This window comes from Chrysemys picta, chromosome 1 (genome assembly GCF_011386835.1).
Source record: "Chrysemys picta bellii isolate R12L10 chromosome 1, ASM1138683v2, whole genome shotgun sequence".
NCBI lineage: Eukaryota > Metazoa > Chordata > Testudines > Emydidae > Chrysemys > Chrysemys picta.
Window position 1 is genome coordinate 25005011 of NC_088791.1, and position 22217 is coordinate 25027227.

Genomic DNA, 22217 nt, shown 5'->3' on the forward strand with positions numbered 1-22217 from the left:
GAGACATAGAAGTCATGAACCAGAACTGGACCCAAAATGAAACAAGCACACAAGGCTACAGTAACCGTACTTCCCTGTTTGCTGGGAACATCCTGGTGTTTCATGCATCTCTGGAACAAGATATATTGAAACCAGTGTTTTCCCAAGTTTTAATTGATTCTTCTTTGCTTATGTCATCCTTCAAATTTTTTTATTTAACGCTTGAGAGCTGAAAACACGTGCATATTCCCCAATCCTAATAACTTAAAATTTTTTCCTCCCACAGTCTTACCCCCACAACCTTAAATCATTCTTCTGAGCCCAGCATTGTCTCCATTCTTCCTGCCATTTTAGTTCTATGGATGTCATGGACACAGCTCTTTAGCACTTTGAATTCATCAAGCAGATTATTCTTCCCCCCTTATTAATGTATTATGTAATAGATTAATAGATTCCAAGGCCAGAAGGGACATCTGTGATAATCTAGGCTGACCTCCTGTATAACACAGGCCATAGAACTCCTAGAATAATTCCTAGAGCAGATCTTTTAGAAAAACATCCAGTTAATAATCCCTAGAAACCCACTCCAGGCCCTGCTGAAATTTGAACCTAGGATCTCATAGTTACTAGGCAGCACGGCATAAATTCTCATAGAATATTTCCTGGAGCCCCGAGGCTCAGGACTTCAGCCCTGCGGAAGGCACTGGGGCTCAGGGCTTCTGCCCCAGGGGACGCGCTGGGACTCCTGCGGATTTGAAAATATTTACCAGAGCTCTGATCCAGACAGCTCTGGCTAAAGGTAAGCCCTGCTAGACAGGTACATTTAGCCAACTAAGCCACGCACCCTTTTAATTTAAAGGTATAGGACCAACTCAGGCCCCTGCAAGGGGTTATCTGGGATTTGAATCCAGGACCTCTCATACCCAAAGCGTGACTCATACCCGTAGATCAACAAACTGGCAATGTGAAAAACAAAGTGCAGGGAACCTGTTAACCAGTCAAAGGATTGTCAGCTAAAGTGGAGGTTGCGGGGGTGGGGAAAGGGTTTCAAAATAACACACACCAAGCCTCATAGCAGATGGTTGTGTCAGTTTGATACTCTTCATCATGCTTACACTTAAAGTTTAAAAGAAAAGTTTAATTACATTTATAGAAAAAGCACTCATCCCAAAATAGACTTATTGCCTCAATCTCATGGCATGACATGAGGGAAAAGTTTTATTTTCCCCCAAAAATCCAACTAATCCTGTTGTGGAATCATTTGGGAAGAAAGGGATGGTACTTGATATTTTTTTCATATTCACAATTATTAGATCAGCTCAGCTTTATATCATACTAGTACTACTTTGTATTTATGTAGCCCCTTTCATCTGAAGATCTCAAAGCACTTTACAGACACTCTCCTAGGGTGTGGATGAAATGTTATGTAAGTTCTCCCCATCCTCCCTCAGTTACTTTTCTATATTAAATACTGATTGTTGTAAATATACAATTTATGAGGAACAGTTTGCCCAGCATCCTCTGCAGTAACACATCAGTCAAGCTCTGATGTGAAAAGTTGTCAGGACTCTATATGGCATAATGTTCCTTGTGGTATAAATGATTTGCAACAGAAATTCCATTGTACTTTACTCTAATGAAAGGGTTAAAGTGAAATGTTTCTTTCCAGTGGTTAAGATACATACATGAGTCCAAGGCTGCTGAGGTGACACAGAAATGCCAGTAGAAAGAATGTGATCAACTAGCAATAAGCTCTTATTAGAAGTGAAATGTGGACAGCTACAGTTCCGGCTTTTACTGACAGGCCAAAAATTCCTGCTTTCTAAATCTTTCATGTTGCTTTTTCTTCTGATCAAAGTAGCAGTAATGTACTTGTCAGTTATAAGGCATCATCTATAAGTGTGTGCTTGTAATGGGATGCATTCACCTCTCATGAGCACTGCCTTGGCCAAATGCACACATCTGCATGTTCTCTCTCAGATTGTCCCTGCTCTGGGATAGAGCAGTGCCCGAGGGCTCCCTCCCTGGAGACAATGACTTCGCCTTCTTGGGGCTTCCTGGCTTACAGCCCTGGGCCACTATAGTTCAGTTTCCCCTCTGGGGTGCCTCAATGTCCAGGCCACTTCCCCCCAGTGTCTAATGGGGGGGGGGACCCAGGCCCACCCACTACTCCGGGTCCCAGCCCAGGGACCCTCTAGTTCGCAACTATTGGCTGTGTCCCTTTAACTATGTCGCACGGCTTCTCTAATTCCCTGGGCCACTTCCCCAAAGCCCCACACTGTCTTCACCCTTACCTCAGGGCTTTGTCCTAATGGAGTCCCAGCAACCAGCTCAGGGCTCCTTTTCACTGTCCTTGGCTTCTGGCAGCACTACCTCATCCTAAGTCCTGTAGCTCTGTCAGCCAGCCACACACCATCCACACTCCTTCAGCTCCAACAAGGAACTGAACTGCCTCTGGCCCTGCAGCTCTTCTTTTACTAAGCTGCTGGGCCCCGATTGGCTGTGTCCCACACAGTCTGTCTGGGCCGCTTGAAGGAGGACCCGCTCCGCTACCCTTTTTGGGGGCGGGGTGTGGCAGGGCCACAAGTCCTCCAGCAGGGGGCCTCAGAGGGTCTGGTATACCCTGTCAGACCTCTCCCCTCAGAAAGGATTAGGATGGGGGCATTTCCCCGAAAACAGTATCGACCCCTGTGCGGGAGAAGAAATCTGCATTCCCATGTTGGGACCCCAGGCAATGTCCTATTGTGAAGGTCGTACGATTGCAACACCAGATACCATCATGTAATCTGGGGGGTTGTGTCTTTCATGGCTTGCATCCACTTCAAAGGAGCGTGGTCTGTGAGGAGTTCAAACGGGGCTCCAAATAGCTAGTAACACAATGCCACCACTGCCCTGCGGATAGCCAAGCACTCTCGTTCTATGGTGCAGTACCTAGTCTCCTGCAGCTGAAGCTTTTTCCTCAGATAGAGGATTGGGTGTTCTGTCCCTTGGAAGTTCTGGGACAGTACAGACCCAAGTCTACAGTGGACACATCTGTGTGCAGGATAAATTATAAGGCAAAGTAGGGGCATCGGAGCACTGGCTGCTGCCCCAAAATGTCTTTTATGCTTTGAAACGCCACCTGGCATTCCTGTGTCCATAGTACCATATTCAGTACCGACGTCTTGGTCAGGTCTGTCAATGGTGCCACTAGTGTCTCAAAATGGGGGATAAACTGTCTGTAATAACTGGCCAGTCCTAAAAAGGCCCAAACCTGGTTTTTTGGTTTGTTTTTGGAACTAGAGTTTTTTCTAGAGCTGCGGTTTTATCTTGTAGGGGCTGTATCTTCCCGTTCCCTACCAGAAACCCAAGGTATTTGGTCTCTTGCATACCAAACTTACATTTCTTTTGGTTCACTGTGAGCCCAGCCTTTCTCAGTGACTGAAGAACAGATGCTACGTGCGTTAAGTGTGACCACCAATCTTCACTGAAGATCACTAGGCAGCTCCAAATTGACCATGGTGACACAGTACCTGATCCATCAGGCGTTGGAAGGTGGCTGGCACCCCATGTAATCCAAAGGGCATAGTTATAAAATGGGACAGCCCTAGGAGGGTGGCAAATGCAGTTTCTTCCTGGGAGTCTTTTGTAAGGGGTATTTGCCAATACCCTTTGGTTAAGTCCAATGTTGTTAGGTACCTTGCCTTTCCAAGCTGATCCAAGAGTTCATCCACTCGGGGCGTAGGATAAGCATCGAACTGTGAGGCTGCATTTAGGGCCCTGACATCCACACAGAACCAGGTGGTGCCATCTGGTTTGGGCACCAGGACCACTGGGCTGCACCAAGGGCTTTGAGATTCCTCAATAACCCCCAGCTCCAGCATTGCCCAAACCTCTTATTCTACAGCCTCCCAGAGCTTTTCAGGAACTCGGTAGGTCTTGTGTTCTGGTTTGGCAGTCAGATTCATCCTGATTTGATGGGCTATTAGAAGAGTCCAACCCGGCTGAGAGAAGAGATCATCAAAGTATCCCAGAAGATTTCTGGTCTGCCATTGCAGGCGTGGAGGGAGGCATTCTGCTATGGGTACATCTGCAGTGTCTGCTGGGAATTTCACCTCCAATCCCAAGTCATCCGGCAGGTCCGGGGTGGGAGGGTCTATAAATAGACAGTTATGTGCTTTCCATGCTTTTAACAAGTTTACATGGAAAATTTATTTTTCCCTTCTCTTATCTGGGCAATAGATCTCATAGTCCATGTCCCTTATTTGTCTTATGATCTTGAAAGGCCCTTGCCATTTGGCCAAGAGCTTACTTTCAGAGCTGGGTAACAATAGCAAGACCCGGTCACTGGGTTGATAGACTTTCTCCTGGGCTCCTTTATTATAGTCGCGAGCCTGGGTTTGTTGGGCCCACTCTAGATTCTCTCGGGCGAACCTGGCCACCTGATGTAGTCATTCACGCATTTGTAACACATATTGAATTACATTTTGGACTCGGGATGGTTGCTGTTCCCATGTTTCCTTGAGAAGGTATCCCTCTGGGTCACCGGCCATAAAGCAGCTCAAACAGGGAAAATGCTGCGGACCTCTCTTACTACAACATAAGATAGGGCAAGAGTTGGTCCCAACTGTGAGGGTCGGTGCTTACAAATTTTTTCAACATGTTTTTCAAGATTCGATTGAACCTCTCCACCAGGCCATCCATTTGAGGGTGGTACATGGAGGTCCTGAGAGGCTTAACCTTGAGAAGTGTCCACACCTTCTTTAACAACTGGGACATGAAATTTGTCCCATGGTCAGTCAGGATTTTGGTAGATAAGCCCACCCAAGAAAAAAGTTGAACTAGCTCTGTTGCTACAGTTCTTGCAGTTATTGAGCACATGGGGACCATTTCTGGCTGTCATGTGGCATAGTCCACCATGACCAGTATGTGTTGGTGGCCCCAGGCACTTTTCTCGAGGGGGCCCACAATATCGACCCCTATCCTATCAAAGGGCATATCTACTAGCGGTACGGGTAGTAGAGGAGCCCACCCTGAACCCTTTCGTGCAACCTGCTGACGACAGGACGCACAGAAATTAGCAGTCTCCTTATAGATCCCCAGCCAGAAGAACTGAGCCAATAAGTGGGCTAATGTTTTTCCCCAGCCAAGATGTTCAGCTGATGGTATTGAATGAGCCAGCCACAAGACATCCTTCCTGGCTTTCTGGGGTACCAGGAGTTGGTAACAGGCTTCTCTTGTTTTTGGGTCACATCAACATCAAACTTGGTAGAGTATATTATTCTTTAGTTCAAAATGGGTAAATTGGGCAACTTAAGCCTCCTGGGTAACCATCTCGTCAATCACTGCTATCCAGGCATATGACTCTCTCAAAGTGGGTTAAATGGACTAAATCTATGACGGGATGATGAACCCCCTGGAGAGGTTCTCCTGGATCAGAAAGCGCTTCTCCCCAGATTTGCTGAGACAGTTCCCCAGCCAGATGGGTCTGTAACCAGGCCCTCCCTTCTTGGCATTGCCTTTAGGACTTCCTAATCCTCTGGGTTTGGGCAGACCCCTCCAAAAGGTCAGATTTCAGTAGTGGAAATATCTCATTCAGCTTTTGGGGTATCGGCTCAGCTGGAGTTGGAGGTTCGGATCGGGGTAGGAGCAAAGAGGGGAACTGTTGCCAGTCTCTCCCAAATATAACCTTCCAAGGAAGGCATTTTGTTATTCCAACCCGAATTTTTGCTTCGTGATCACTCACCTTCAATTGTACCCAAGCGGTTGGGTAGGAGTGGAGATCCCCATGCACACGTCACCTTCCGGGGCGAACATATTGGAGGGTGATATGGTTGAGCAGTGACTCTCAAACCAGGGCTTGGGAGCACCCTGAGTCCACCAGCCCGGGCATAATGCACTTCCCACAGTGACTTGGGCCACATAAGCCTTATGCTACTGGTCGAGCCTGGTCTCAGAACTATTACACGTTTCAGTGACCCCAAAGTCTAAGAAGTCACATTCCATGACAGGACAAGATCGGCTGAAGTGCCCTGGCCTCCCACAGTGAATTCATACCAGTGGGCCACTAATAGGGTCTGGTTAACCCCTTCTCTTTGTGGTTTCTGAGGTGTGGCTCTGCGAAAGGAGGACAGGCATCCATTGGTGTTCCGGGGCTGGATCCAGAGGGACTTCCCTCCTGGTCGGCTGGGGTTTCTTGGGTGCCCCCTTTGGCAACCAGGCAGAGTTCTCTGGACCCTGGGCCTGCCAGTTGTCAGTCCTCAGCGGAGTATATTTACCAGGCCAGGCAGCAAACAAATAGTTGTAATCTGGACCGCAGCGGCAAATGAGTCGGGGCTATGCTGCCGAGCCCATGTTTGAATTGGCATTGGGATATGTCTAGGTACTGCTCTAAGACTATTGTGTCTATGATCTCTGCAGTCATTTGGACCTCACGGCGTAGCCATCAGGTGTCCCAGTCTTTAAGGCATTGGGCTACGGCCTGGGGGCAAGCCCCTGAGGCAAAAAGCTCTGAGCGGCACCTGCACAGGTGGGTTTCTGGGGATACTCCCAGGCAGTCAAATATGGCAGCCTTCACTGTCCAGTAATCTCTCGCTGCTTCTTCATCTAGAGCCCAGTAAGCCACCTGAGCTTCCCTGGACAGGGATGGGGCCAGGCGAGTGGCACGGGTGTCTTTATCCCAAGCAGCGGTTGTGGCTAGCCACTCAAAGATGACTAAGTAGGTCTCCGGATCATCATGTGGCCCAAGATTGGCCAGTGGAATCCCCGGCCCAGAGTTCAACTGGTTTGAGGAGGCTGAGCTAGTTAGTCACTGCAACAATGCTTTCTGGAATTGCTGTTCCTGCTGCCGCCAGTGCTGCTGGAGCTGAACCACCTGTAGGAGTACAACCTGCTGTTGTTGAGCAGCTCTCTGCACCTCATGTTGCGCTTCAACTAGTGCCCTCCAAGTTTCAGTAGTGCTGTGCTGCTGCTGGGCCAGCAGCCTTACCAACTTCTCCATTGTCCCCTTGTTTCAGGGGCTGGGTCCCAAACTCCCCACTTCTGGTACCAATGTAACAGGGAACACTCTCTTGTGAGCGCTCCCTTGGACGAGTGCATGCGCCTGCACACTCTCTCTCAGATTGTCCTTGCTCTGGGATAGAGCAGTGCCCCAGGGCTCTGTCCCTGGAGACAATGTTTTTGCCCTCTTGAGGCTTCCTGGCTACAGCTCTCCAGCTGGGCCACTATAGTTTAGTTCTCCCTCTGGGATGCCTCAATGTCCAGGCCACTTCCCCACAGTGGCTAATGGGGGGTGGAGGGGACCCGAGCCCACCCACTACTCCGGGTCCCAGCTCAGGGACCCTATAGATCACAGCCGTTGGCTGTTTCCCTTTAACTATGTCACACAACTTCTCTAATTCCCTGGACCACTTCCCTGCGGACCCGCACTATCTTCACCCTTACCTCAGGGCCTTGTCCTGATGGAGTCCCAGCAACCAGCTCAGGGCTCCTTCTCACTCCCCCTGGCTTCTGTCAGTGCTGCCCTGTCCAGGTCTCTGTCAGCCAGCCACACACCAGCCACACTCCTACAGTTCCAGCAGTGAACTGAACTGCCTCTGGCCCTGCAGCTCCTCTTATACTAGGCTGCTGGGCCCTGATTGGCTGTGTCCTACACAGCCACTCTAGACAACTTCTCCATTACCCTTTTATGGGAACGGTGTGGCAGGGCCACGACAGCAGGGGGCCTCAGAGGGTCTGGTATCACAGTGCTGTAATCTTATGCTGTCAAATATTTTGACAAATTTGGAAAAGAACAAAAAACTAAGTCCACAACAACTTGTGGATCCACTTTAAACATATACATAGTACATGTATTCATGTAATGTATTATTACCTTTAATAAAATAAGGAAATCAAAGCTTTTTCACCTACAGGGTTATGAAACTTTTTCTAGGATTGGGGGATTTCACTTAATTCAAGCACTTTTATTTTAATGCAAATCTCACCCTTTATTTCTTCTAATACAGGTGCTCAATTCGGGTTTGATTTAAAATATCAGCAACTGAGAAGATTTGTCAGATAGCATTATACTGATGGACAATATGTCACCTTGAAACTTCCATTAATAAAGGCAATGGTTAGGCTCCTTGTAGTGGTCCCTCACTCTCCAGTCTGGAGGGAGGCCACTCTGCCTTGCTGTCAGGGGTGGTAGCCTTCGGGCTCGGACTGCTCTGGCGGGGCCGAGCCATACACAGTCTATGGTTCTGGGCCCGTCTAACAGAGGCAAACTCACCATGATAATCTGGGGCTCCTGTCCTTACCGTGGGCGGGGCAGTGCCCAATGTAGTCTTTAGCCCGCAGCCTCTCAGCTGGGTCTGACACCAATTAACAGCTCCTGGCCCAGGCAGCCAACAAATACGCCGAGTCAATAAGCTATAACTCTTCGGGTAGGGCTGAGCAGGGATAGGGCTCAGGCAGACAACAAGCACACACAGTCTCAGGGTTCAGGAATGGGTGAGCACCCACACAGTCTAGGGGGTTCCAACAAGAGTTGAGCACCCAGCAGCCAGTCTAGGGTGCTAGCGGGGGTGTTCACGGAGCACAGACCTCCTGGCCTAAGGTGGGGAGTCGGCCACCCTGGGGTTGGGATGGCAGGGGGACGCCGGCCTGCCCTATTCCACCACAGCCCAGGGCCCTAACAGTGGCAGAGTGGTCTGCCACTGGGTCGGCAGGGATCCAGCCACAACACGGCCATCTAGAAGTATTCAGCCCTTTAGCCGGCTAGTCATCGGCTGCCCCTGGGCTACTTCCTATCTCCCTGGGATTTAGTACCTCTGTCCTCCACAGGTCCTCGGGCTCTTTGCGGTATACAGCCAACTGTAGTCCCAGCAACTCCTCACCTGGGTCCATTTCCTCTCGGGGCAGGGGGCAGCAGAGCGCAGGTTCTGCTCCTGGGTGCTGCCGCAAGACAGAGGTGTCCATCTCCTCCACTGGCTCCCACCCAACTGAGCTGCAGAGCCCTCCCTTTATACTTCCTGACTTGCCCTGGTACTTCTGGGGGGCGGGATGGGTTAGGCTCCGCCCACCAAGGGGAGTGCAGTTGGTGATCCCATGCTCTCCAGTCTGGAAGGAGGCCACTCTGCCTCACTACAGTCCCTAAATGTGATGCTTTCATAGTGCAGATAAAATTCAGTTTTTAATAAGTTTGTAGATTCAGCACATTTTCACCTTAGGACCAGTCCTACGGTCTGCAGCAATCAGAACTCACAAGTCAGTGATTTGTCTGCCTAAGGACATCACAATTGAGCCATTATCAAGTAGAGCTGGTGAGAAATCTGGACAAGTTTAAACATTTGATGAAAAATTAAAAGAAAATTTCCACACATTTCCCCCCCCTCCCCGCCCCCGCTTACTTTTTCAACCAAAATTTTTCATTTTTTTTTTCAACTAAAAGTTTTTCTCTGGCTTTTTTTGCATGGTTTAATCATCTCTGTTGAGGATGTCACATACATTATAATACTTCAAAGAAAAGTTTTCAAATAAGTTATATTTTATTTTTGAAATCATTCTTAGAAGTTCTTTCTTCATGAGGCAGCTATGGTCTGGTGGACTGAACGTGAGACTACGAGTCAGGAGATCTGGGTCCTAGTTTCAGATCCACTACTAAGTGCTGTTTGGCAAGTCATTTAGCCTCTATGTTCGTCAGTCCCTCCTTCTGTAATAGTGAGAATGCTTTACAACCTTTGTAAAGTGCTTTGAGATAAATCATGAAGTCACTGTATAAGTGTAAAGTATTACTTACTGTTATCAAACTATTCTCTACAATATAGTTAAGGTTACTAAGTTACAGTGAAATATCTCCTCTGTACCATACAATTTTGTTCCACATCCTTTGCCACCCCAATCTATGATATAGAAAAATTCTTACATTTTGTGGATACAAAATAGAATTAACCCCTCTGGAATCCGAGAGAAATATTAAATGGAGAGGCCAATTTAAGAGGCACATATTAAATCATTCCTGTACTGCGCATCTTTTCAGAAAGAGTTCCTCATCATTACAAAATATTTTTGTTGGTTATATGAGCTGCCAATATAACCAAAAGCATTTTCAAATAGGATTATGAGACTATCAACACTCCAGTACCTGGATGAAAAGTGATTTTGATTGCCAAATTTTAAAGATGCAGCAATCCCTTTCTCTCAAATAATTCACACTGTACAAAAAGTTGCACAAGTTCATTTTCTCCTACAATAGCAGACCAGGAAATAGAATGCATTTATAAATGGTAATTTAACAATATAATGAATATAATTTAAATTTAATCACTGAAGCAATAGGTCATAGGTTATAGTCTCCTTTTGATGTGGATATAAGTCTAATGGGCTTGCGGGCATGAAACATTCTATTACACTCATTGGAAAACCTTGACTTTAAGAAGAAGCAGGGGTGGAGCTCTTGTAAAATATATTTGTTAGTATTAATTTCTTACTATGTGTTTATTCAGCGCTCAGCACAATGTGAGCCAGGGGCTATGGCAATATGCATATTAAATATTATTATTGCTATTTTATTATCATCATAGTGTCTAGGAGTCTCAGTCATGCACCAGGGCTCCATTGTGCAAGGCACGATACAAACACAGGGCAGTAGATGGTCCCTGCCCGCAAAGAGCTTGCACTCTAAATAGACAAGACAGACACAGGCTGGGGGAATGGATAGAAACACCAGCAGAGTGAACAATGTGATGGCAGCAAACATCAGGTTAGCGCCACAATTGTGTGTATGTGTGTGTGTGTGTGGGGGGGGGGGGTAATCCGGAGGGAATCAGATGAATGGAAAGAAAAGGGAAGGGAGGATGAGGGGGACAAGGCAGGGGAGAAGAGGGGAAGGTAGGGGACAGTGTGGAATGAAGTTGAGGTGATGAGACTGTGAGGGAGAGGGAAGGATCCTAGTATGCCCAGTTTTGGATCCAGGGCGGTGCTAGATCTTTCCCCACAGGATAAGTAATTCTCAGTGGTGTCAATGGGAAGTATGTTATCATGTTCCTGGCTCCAATGAAATCAATGGGAGTTTTGCTATGGACCTCAGTGGGGTCAGGATTCCACTGTCTAATTGTTCTTACCTGACCTGAAGAAGAGTTCTGTGTAAACTCTAAAGCATGTCTCTTTCACCAACAGCTTGTCTCTGACACATACCTTGCAAACTTCAATTCAAAACAACCAAAATGAACCTAATAGCCTACAGATAATCTGCTTTTAAACGAAAAGCATAAAATATACAGAGAGATATTCAGCCCTGCCAGTTCTGGTTCTCACCACTCTGGCAGCAAATAGCAAATTTAAATTTGGCTTAGAATTCTTCTAATGTAGGAAAATCCCCTAGTGCAGGTATCTAGCCAGACCCTTCACAACCCCTGCACTCTGGCATGCCACAGCTGCTAGAATGGCCCTTTTGAGCAACTGCCAAATATCTCCTCTTCCCCAAACCTACAGTGGATAACTTATGTATCAACCTTCAGCACTGATGATCAGCAGCATAAAATCCTAACCCTTCAACAAGAAGGCGTAGGACTCGCCCACTTGTGCTAAAGGAGTTACATTTAACTGGTCACAGTAATAGGTTCCTCTGCAGTATCTGGACCAACCAGCAGAGTTGGACATGACAAACTTAGCCAGTGCAATACCCTTACACTGTTATGGCTCCATCTACCAGGAAGCAAGGAGGCATGGGCCAGTGTAGAGGGACCAGATTGTCTGCTTCCACTGAAGTCTGACTGACTTTCTTTGTCCTAGAGACAAATAAAAATTAGCTCTGCTTGAAGTCCATAAATGGGCAGAGAGCATCCAGCCAATTGTTTCCTTCACTGTCTTTGTCTCAGGATTCTGATGCCAGGCTGCCTGTAGTCAGCCCTTCCCCAGTTCTTTTTCTCTTATTGAAACTGCTTCCTCACAGTGCTACTTCCACACAAAGGGCCCATTGGAAGCATCAGAAATGAGTATTTGAACCTGACTAGCTCCATTCCAGCACCCAGCACATCCTCCACCTAGCAGGCTGTGGGAGAAGCCACAGAGATGGGAGACAGAATCCTGCTACTACTCACGAAATTTCATAAGTCCCTTGTGGTTAGGTTAATTTCTATCAGAATTGCCCCTTGTCGGATTGATCCTGGCATCTTCAACCTTTGTTCTGGATCCCTCCCTTTGGTCAATACACGAGAGAAGAGTTCAATTAAACTATGGTGTTTTTCTTAGTTCCTCTGAAGGTACCGATTGGCCCAGATACTGGCCTCCAGGCTGATGATGGCTTTGTCCCATCACTCCATAGTTACCCACTGGACAAAATAGCCCCTGAGATCCTAACACTGTATGTGGCACAGGGCATCTATTACGGATCTTTTCAGTGGAACAAGAGCTTCATTACAGCAGAACGTCCGACTGTTCTTCCCTTCCAAAGATTCTGAAGGTTTCCATTCATCTTGGGTGTGGGATTCTGACACTAACATACTCTTTCCATTGACTCCCTATCTCAGTCTGTTCATAATAGAGGGAGATTTTATCTGTGTTCTTACTTTACTAATGTTAGTACAACTACCTTCTCTCTGGAGCCATCACTATTGTCATCCCATCGCTCTCTGGCCCAAAGATATCTGGGGGCAGAGTCATTCCTCTTTCTCCACTTCTGCATGGCCTATCTCAAACCAACAGCAGTGCTTTCTCTCTTCCTCCTCTGCTGCCCCACCCTGATCAAAGCCTCCTTGCCTTCACATCTTTAAACATTGGAAGTTGTCATAAGAATCCATCCGGACGTATATCTATATACAGCACCAATCACCATATTACTAACTCTCTAATTCTTCTTGATCCTCTCACTCACAGCTTTCCCGTTTTCCTCTTCATCGCAGAAAGCAATTTCTTCACATGGACTACTTGGTCAATGCTTCTGCTTCAGAGACCCCTATGAGCAGAGGTACAACATACATCAGGAAAATTATCAAGCCCTACAATCTTCTCAATAATAAGCAGGCCTGAAGAAAGCATACTGTCTCTAGCAGGGCTGGCTCCAGCATTTCTGCCGCCCCAAACAAAACAAAACAAAAAACCCGCAATCGCTATCGGCGGCGGCAATTGGGAAAAAAAAAGCCGCGATCGGTGGTGGCAGTTCAGTGGCAGGTCCTTCGCTCCTAGAGGGAGTGAGGTATCTGCCACCCCCGAATTGCCGCAGGTGCCGCCCCTCTCCCTTGGCCGCCCCAAGCACCTGCTTGTTAAGCTGGTGCCTGGAGCCGGCCCTGGTCTCTAGTGTTCTCTATCTTGCCTTTGGGTGCAGGAACTGGCTTTTTCAGGGTGGTCTTGTCAATGGGCATTTTTCCTGTGCCCCATAGCCCTGAGAGACCCATACTTACATGTTTCCAAACCTGTTTTCACCTGCCTGGTAGACTTACCATAGCCATAAGTTCCTTTCTCTCTGCTGTCCTGACCCAATGAATAGCTTCATAAGATTTCTGTGTTACTCTCAAATGTTTTTGCATAGTGGACTATACACAATCTCTCCAGTCTTTGCAGAGACAGGAGCAGACTAACCCTTGTTTCAAAATGATTTCTACTTTTGAATCTTCGGATTTAAGTTCAGCAAGGCTTATTGTGTATTCCCTTGAGCAGCTAAACAATTCAATCTTCAGCTGTTGCCCCTTCAGGCTATGTGCACTTTGACTGGAAAGACACAGCCTACAATTATGTTCCCCCTCCTCTAGATACAACTGTTTAAATTAGATGTTTTATCTCCAAGTATACTTGAACTTCTATGTGAACCTGCTGTTTTCAGCCATTCTTGTTTTTTTTCCTGTTTTAGATACTTCCAAGCATCCCCTCTTGGGCATTTAGGCAGTACCAAATTGCTTAGCTCTTACTGTTTATGCATGTGTAAGGTAGAACTTTGAAGCAGGTGGAGCATGTGGCTAAGAATGGATCTCTCTCATCCACTGTTCTGTTAAGACATTCAGCTAGATGTCTGGTTGCAAATGGAGCTAAAAAAGCCAATTGCTCAGCAGTGGGGCATTCTCAAGCTGTTTTCTGGATGCCCTTCTGTGTACACTTACCCAATAGAAAGCAGATCTCAAAGCATTCTTGGAAATATCAATGCTTAAAAATAAATAAATAAAAAAGAATTTGAATCTCTATTAGCAACCATCAAGGAGACCTATGAATGTGAGTTTCCCCTGGGAGACAAGAGAGTGCAACAGGTCATTTTAAAGGTTATATATTAATATTGTACATTTGAAATAATGTGCATTAATAGTGTTGCCATTAAAAGAGAGTGAGTATTGGTCATGTACTCTTATGAGCTGGAGTTTGTCATAAGGAACATGTATATTATGGCTGCCCTATGCCCCACTTCTGAATTTCCAGACATTTGTGGAAATCTCCCTTCATATTATGGTGGTTAGAAATAAGACCTTACAGCAGATTGGCAACATCAGATTCTCCATCTGTGAACAAATGGATCACAAAAGTGTGGGATTTTCTGGCTGTGGCAAGATGACAAACTGTAAGGTGATCTCATTTAACCTGTTATTAAACCATTTCAGAATCTGCCGAAAGAGAAAAAAAAGACCAAACAAACCCAAGAGAACGGCTAACTTTTCATCTAACTTTTTCATTCATTTATCTTGAACTCTCTTATTATTTGGAAGATGAAGACACCAGGATGTCTTTTAAGTAATTGCTGTAATAACCAGTGTCTCAGCTTGCGCATTCTTATTGTCATTTTTTCTACTATTATATATTTACTGAGGTGTATGCATTGAGAGCCACAAAAAAGAAAAAAGTTTAAAGCTCAAAAAATAAAGAAGCCCTCCTCCTGAGGTCTCATGGCTTATTATTAAGATTATGTGTCTTCCTTCATATTGCTACATTAGCTTAATGCCATGAATACACTGTAGGATGGGGGAAAGAAAGACACATGATGAGGGGAAATGACCTTATCAGTAAATTGTTTATGGTCTTCTTCATGCCCCATCCAACTTCCCTCTCATTTGTTTGCAGGTTTTCTTTTCTTACACTGTAGAATGCAGTGAAAAAGATCCCACATTTGTTGTTACCTATTTCTATACTCTGGAAGTCTTTTGATTGTGGTGGAAGTGGGCAGTCTGGTCTCTTTATACTCGCCTTTGCCAATAGTTCCTCTGCTTCCTAGTAGACAGAGGGATAAGTTGTAGTGTGAGAAGTCCAAGATAGGGTGGAAGGAGACCAGAATGTAATGGTAAGTAGAGGGAAGGTTAAAAGCTGCCATATGAATAGTTATTCTCCTATATCTAAAAATGTCTTGCTTTTTATAAAAGGACATTTCACAGCTCATTAGTGCTCATAATGGCCCAGGGTCTCTGAATATTTTGGTGAAATTTAACATTTCCAGCAAATTGTTTTCGATAAAATACATAAGGAATTTTATAGTACTGATGTGCACATGATCAATATGCAATCTGATTGGGTGAGGACGATTCCAAACCCATCTAGTAATCTTGTAGTGCAGGGACACATGTCAGGAGCAGACAGCCTCATCAGTCAGATTATTATATCCGTTAGCATATTTCTAAATTACAATTTTTTCTTCTGTGATTTTTGACAAATTTTATTATTTGGGGAAGGGGAGAGGGAAAATAGAGGCGAGAAAAGGGCAAGATCTTCAGATCGTATCTTCCCCTTCACTTAGAATCTGCTGTTCTTCAGATTTTCTGAGGCTGTTTAAGCACAGAGCTATGTGAGTTTGAAAAGAGCAACTTATATCTCTGCAACCAATAATGGGTGGTGGTGGCTGCTGATGAAAGGGGAGTTCCTTTTAAATTAATTCTTCAGGTTGCTGTCCTTAAAGATCTTCCCTCATTAGATACTTTCTGCTGGTTGCTGGCACTTTGTAGACTGTGTGAACCCAGGCTCCAAGCTGACCACATGTCCTAATGGTAGCATTTTCCTTTTCAAAGACGCAGTAACATGTTTACAAATCCTCTGTTGTGTGTAAGGAATTGGTTAGAATCCTCCTAAAGGGACATTACTCTTTCACATGGTCAGAGAGGTGCCAAGGTCTGCATCTTTCACTTCTCTTTTTGGTAGGCATATATTTAAGCAACTTCCCTTTAGGATTGCTTCAGCACCTGAGAAGTAGCAAAGCACTGTATTCCAAATCTGTGAGGATCTGAATGAGTTGAAAGTAAGTAATAGTTGATGCTCTGCTGATTTGGGGCAAAAATGAATAGTGCAATCCGAGATTGTGTAGTGTTCCACAGAGAGCCAGAGAAAAGAACCTTAATTGATCGGGCACAAATGCCAGATGAGACTGAAATAGACTAGCTCTGAAGGACACAAACTACAGCAGAAACATGTTCAACTGGACCCAAAGTAGGAGGTGGCTCTTGTAGAAATGGAAAGACCTCAAAACAAGGAGACCTTACTAAGATTCATGACCCTGTTAACCTATCTAAGTGAATTCCTGCCTAATTTGTTACAGTTAAGAGCCTATTCACAATGCTGCTTGAGGCCAGTATAGAATGGTATTAAGATAATTGACAAGCACAAATGAGCAATGCAAAATGATCCAATCTTAGAACCATTTGAGAGAGTAATTCTAGATGTATGATCAACAGAAAAAACGTAGGTACCTCCAAGCATAAAATATTATTGGGGCTATCAAGACGAAATTGCTTTCCATGCATTAAAATATCTGTTTCTTTTAAAAATACCATTAAAATCTAGAAAAGCAATAAATAGAAGAGAGCATTTCTCTGAGTGTGTAGTGGAGTAGCATTAGTTTCAAATGCACCTGCTCCCGTCGTGAGCTCTGAATTCATTAGAAGACCACTTCCACTAAGAACAAGTTTTGACAGTCATTTCAGTGGTTGCTAATTCTGTTATTGCAGCTGAAATTTTTCATCGGCTGCTTGTATGTTAAGACAGGTTTCACTGTGCATTGATGGTGGGATTTTCAAAGGGGCCTCAGGACTACGTTCACAAAAAGGACTTATATAAAGGTAATATCATTTAGTGGAGCAACTTCTGTTGATAAAAGAGACAAGCTTTTGAGCTTCTTCAGGACTATGTAGCTTGAAAGCTTGTCTCCTTCACCAACAGGTTCAATAAAAGATTTTATCTCACCCACCTTCTAGCTCTAATATCCTGGGACCAACGTGGCTACCACAACACTGCAAACAAAAAGGGAGTTAGGGCATTCACTTGGGAAGGGGAAGACAGGTTCAAGTTCCTGCTCTGAAGCAAACAGAGTAGGAACTAGAGCCTGCAGCTCCTACATCCTGGGTAAGTGCTCTAATCACTGGGGTACGTGAGTGGAAGTGGCAGCACCACTCAGTCTCCGTTTTGTGTGGGACCCGATCCTGTAGGCATGCTCAAAGACAGCTTCAGACCATGCCTACCATGTCAGGCTCCAAAAGTGAAACAGGTGAGCAAACATCTAATTCGTGAATCCCACCAAGGCTCAGGTGTGAGCTAGGCACTGAATGTCTAGGCTTACATAGCTGTGCACATGCCCACTGGCAGAAACTTAGGCACCTAGAAACTTTAGGCACCTATAGGATTAGGTTACAGCTGTGTGGTGGTTTGTGAATGCCAGTGGCATCTAAATGTTGGACTTAAAGACCTTCAGTGGCAGTTAGGCACCAATGTTCCTCTTGTGAATCTAGCGCTATGTGACTTAGGAGCATGAATCCCATTGAAAGTCAATGGGAATGATGCTCCTAGGTCACTTACGTAGTCTTGAAAATCCCAACCTAAAAAAAATACAGTATAAAATTCATATGTAAAGTACAAATATTAAATAGCTAGCTTTATAAACTGCAGGCATGTGCTTCCTTAAAAATTCTCACTCTTTTTGTTTGAGTAATAACCATTACATAAACTAAACAGCACTCCAGAGTAATCTTTCTTTCATCAATATACATATTTCTTTCGTGTGTCACTCAGCTGTGCCTTGATCTCTCAACACATTCAGTGGGTGCTCATTAATACTATGCCGCCAATCATGTGGAAATGCTTTCTAAAAGAATATCGGTAATATTGATCAGCAACTTTCAAGTGAACATCATCATACTGTATTTTCCTATGAGAGATTTTTAATTATACACAATAGACTGGAGCTGCTCCAAGAAAGCCAGTTCATCCTTTGTGTGAGCTCTCGGATATTTCCATGCTGAGATGCTTTTAACTCAGGAAAGTAATATATGCTTCTCCATTTAATGATTTTCCTACTGATATGATAGAAGGTACTTCACTTATACCATCAAATACAAACCATGCTTTTATAGAAAAGGTAGATTGAATATGAAAGAGCCTGATTTACCCAGCCGTTGTTGGCCAGTGAATGAGAGCTGGTTGCAATTCACTTGCAGGGCTCAGCAGAGATTGTAAAGAATGAGTTCACAGTTAAAACAGTTTGTGATGAGCAAAAGAGCTGTGAACGTGAATTCAGCTTTCTGTTTGCTCCAGTTTCACCTGTTGTTGGTTGTTATACAAATCTCTTTTGCAAACACCTGCTCCCATTGATGATAATAGGGGATTTGCAGTTGACTTCAGTGAATGCAGGGTTGAGTCCTTTAACTTCAGCCATTTAACTTTCTCTTTTACTGTTGCTTGCTGATAAATAAACATAGCCATTTCCACTAACATTTACAATGTCAATTACATTAACATCAGTGTCAGGCACATGCCACTTCCATTGAAGGGATGCTACCAGTTTACTATCAGTTACACTTTACAAAGAAATGAACTGTATGGAACATAAATATTTATATCTAGCTCAACTTCATCAGTCTACTAAAAAGTAGGAGGAAACATATCTAACAAAAGGTAGCAACTGCACTTTAACAATTCAGATCATGACAGAGAAAGTGGCGCTACGTCTTTAAATGTCTGAAGAAACGTATTTCATCTTTAATTCCCCATTTTCCTATTCAGAGCAAGTGCCGCCCAGGACTGGTTTTCGAGTGGATTCCTCTGGCAAGTATTCTTCAGCCTTCATTGTTCTGTAAAATAACTGTCCTCCATTTTATGTTTAAGTAACTGTTCTTCCTTTAATCATTGCTCTGGGTTTTAGCCAATCATGAGTGCTCAATCACCATTCTATATAGTACAGCTTTTTTTAATTTTGGTATTTAACTAGACAGGGTTAAAGAATGATAAGCACTAAAGCTTTCCCTAATGTGGAGTGTTATTTGGAGCAGAGTGAAGTCTTCCCTTTTCCTCAGCCAGCTTGTGTGTTCGTGTAACAATGTTTTATATGCTCTTTGGTGTTCTTAGTATTCATTCACATAATGCTAGTACCATAAAAATATTCCAATATATCTGATGCTAGAAGATTATTTAGACATTTTTAATCTCTCTATACCTTGCAATGAATCCAAGGTTCACGTGCTACAGAGCAGAAAGGATGGGTTATGCAGACCACAGATTTATTTCATCCATACACATCTTCTGTCTGTCTGTTAAAAAAAAATATTTTAAAATAATAACTTTGTGGTTGTTTGAATCACCTTCATTCTTTTGAAATATCAACAGTACATTAATTTAGAAAGAATTCATTCCATTTCCTGAAATCTCATACTGTTAAATAAACAGCAACACCAAGTGCTGCTGGTCCAGTGAAGGTTGTTTTGTCATTGCCATTAAAGTCCTCTCTCAGGCCTATATCCTGCAAACATTTAGGCACATAAGTACCTTGTCTTGTGTGCCTAAATGTTTGCAAAAATAGAGCTTTATGTTGTTTTTTGTATACCCTCTAAGGCTTATAGGTTGGCTACAAAATTCCCTCTGAATAGAAATGTAGCATAATTCTCCATTAGGATACAGATTTAATTATTAAGCTTTCTTATTTTCTATCATGCAGCCTTCATTTACTTCCTTTGCATATGTATAAATCAAAATTGTGCAAATTAAAAATACTACTAATGTTGGAGATTAGCAGGACCATAATTGTTCTTAAAACTTTTCATACTTTTCAAGAGCATTTGAAACTCTGATATGAAGATTTTGCGTTTTCACATTAACCACAATTAATAATAGTAATTTGCAAATTCCTGATTCTTTATTTCTTCCTTTTTTCTCTCTCTTAGTATTCACCTTGACTGAGAAAGTTCAAACAAATGTTTATTTTTAGCAGGAAAAGTGAATAAGCACAGCAAGACTGCCAAATTTTTCTAATAAAGCTCTGTATTCTTGTTTTAATTAAAATGTAGAAGAGATTTAAGAAGAAATATTTAATTACAGCATCATCCCATGCGCCAAATTAATTCATACAAAATATCACTCTTTGCGTTTGTGAGGCTTGAAATCATTCATAAACTGAATCAATCATTTTCAGTGACATATCTTCTCCTCTAGTTTTATGCCTTAAAGAAACAACTCTGTGTCCATTTATCAATGTGAAATGCATCTCGGAACTTGGATGAATACAGTACAAGAATCAAATTGAGAGAGTTTCCTATTCAAAGCATGTATGAGATCTCACTGTTGTTCATTAACAATACACCAAAAAGTAATTTTCATATTATAAATCACATTTCCGCTTCATCAGGACTCATCAGTTGGAATTCCCCAGTGTTGTGTAGCACCCCTACTGTGTTGTGATGAGATCATTGTTTGTCTCTTGGAGTTCACAGAACAATGGGGAGCCCAGATTGTTTTATAAGTTGGCACTTTGGTTAATGGTGTCTCTTCCTGGCCAAACGCTCTATTAGAAAAATCTCACTTTAAACATAAAAGGAATAAGAGGTATTCCAACAAAGCTTCATGAACTTCAGAGGGATCACAGGAGAAGAGCAGCTACAACTGAACTGCTACTCACCGTTCCATATTGAGAGTGAGTAGTGCACCAGCCAGCTAAGCTGAGCTGGTCTGGAGGGAAAAGTAAGCTGTGCCAGGAAAAGGGTGCTACAGCCCCAATGGAACAAGGAGGAAGTAGAGTCCAAATTGTTATTCTGCCACAATTCAGTCCCTGCTTTACTCCTAGGGCTGCAACACTATCCATTTCCCATTACTTGAAGTGGAATGCAAGGTGCCAATCTAGCCCACTTAGAGAAAAAATATTCGATAATGAAATAATACTTATCATCAGGGTACAGTTCGTCTTAGGTCATGAGTGTTGTTCTCTTCTCAGTAAGGCCATTTTTCCTTTGTGAATTTGAGCCACTGAGAAATTTCACTCTCTCCATCAGGAAAAATGGCAAAATTTGGCATATACAACAATACCTGACAGAGAAAAAGATACTCGAGACCTGAATCTCACAGGACCAGACACCAAGGATATACCAAAATACCTTTTAAAAGGACCTCATGTCCCACGCCCACTTAGTCCTTTGTTTACTTTTAGAAGCTTTGTATTGCTTGATGGGAAAATAAGCTGTCCAGTAGTGTTCTCCTGGATGGAACAAAATCCCACTTTTAAAGCAAATTTGTCAGTGTTTCACGAACATTATTGGCTCTACACTAATGACAAAATAGTAGTAGCTAATGTCTAATGTAGATTGCCAAGATACTTGTCTTTTGCCAGGACTGATTAGCACACAAAACCGCTAATTAGTCAAAGAGCTTCCAAAATGACGTGTTAGAGCCCTATGAGAGGCTGTAAGATCCCTGCATAAAATATTTTTGCCCTAAACCTAAAGGTCTGGACCTTACCTAGTTAAATCTATGTGCTCAGAGAGGGGACTTTAGGAAAGAAATATGTCAGCAGTTTTTGTACTGATGCCCATCATAGTATCTGACTCTCACAATAATCCCTTTTTCACCATAATAAAAAAAAGGCAGCATGAAAATACCAAATGTTTGTTTTTAGTGATTTTTTTAAAAGAAATGTCAGCAATGTGATTTTCTTTATTTTCTTTTATTTATTTATTGTGTAGTTTAAGTCTGAGTGTTTGTGCCAGAACCATATTAATCACAAGCTGACAGTCATATTCTCAATACCTACAGTCAGGAGCACATAATAAATTGACATCAACACAAAAAGCTAGTGTTCAGGTTGTGACAAACCATTCACACCAGTGCCATTCAAGGTTAAAGCTGAGATTTTAAAACTGAGCCCCTCGTTTCTCACTGCTGCAGTACTGCCTGCAAGACTCCTCCACAATAAACTTAGAAACAAGACAAGGAGAGGCAAGAGTACAGTTTCTAGTTTAAAATTCCTCTGCCTGTGTCCACTTGTGGAACAACCTTCTCGTTAATTTAACAATTTTTGTGCACATGGACACTTGTCAGAGAAATTTAAGTGAGTTGATATGATA

General features: G+C 43.6%; 1 protein-coding gene across 9 annotated transcripts in view; it reads left to right on the forward strand.

The window, feature by feature from the left end:
• The window catches only part of MAGI2 (membrane associated guanylate kinase, WW and PDZ domain containing 2), a 1106753-nt gene that overhangs the window by 992921 nt on the left and 91615 nt on the right, over positions 1–22217 (forward strand). For 2 of the 9 annotated variants that reach the window (XM_042859399.2, XM_042859401.2), the window contains one exon: positions 18895–18936. The exons of the other annotated variants lie outside the window; for them this stretch is intronic. In XM_042859399.2, coding sequence (XP_042715333.2) covers positions 18895–18936 — 42 coding nt within the window. The remainder of the gene's footprint in view (positions 1–18894; positions 18937–22217) is intronic. 9 annotated transcript variants of the gene reach the window in all.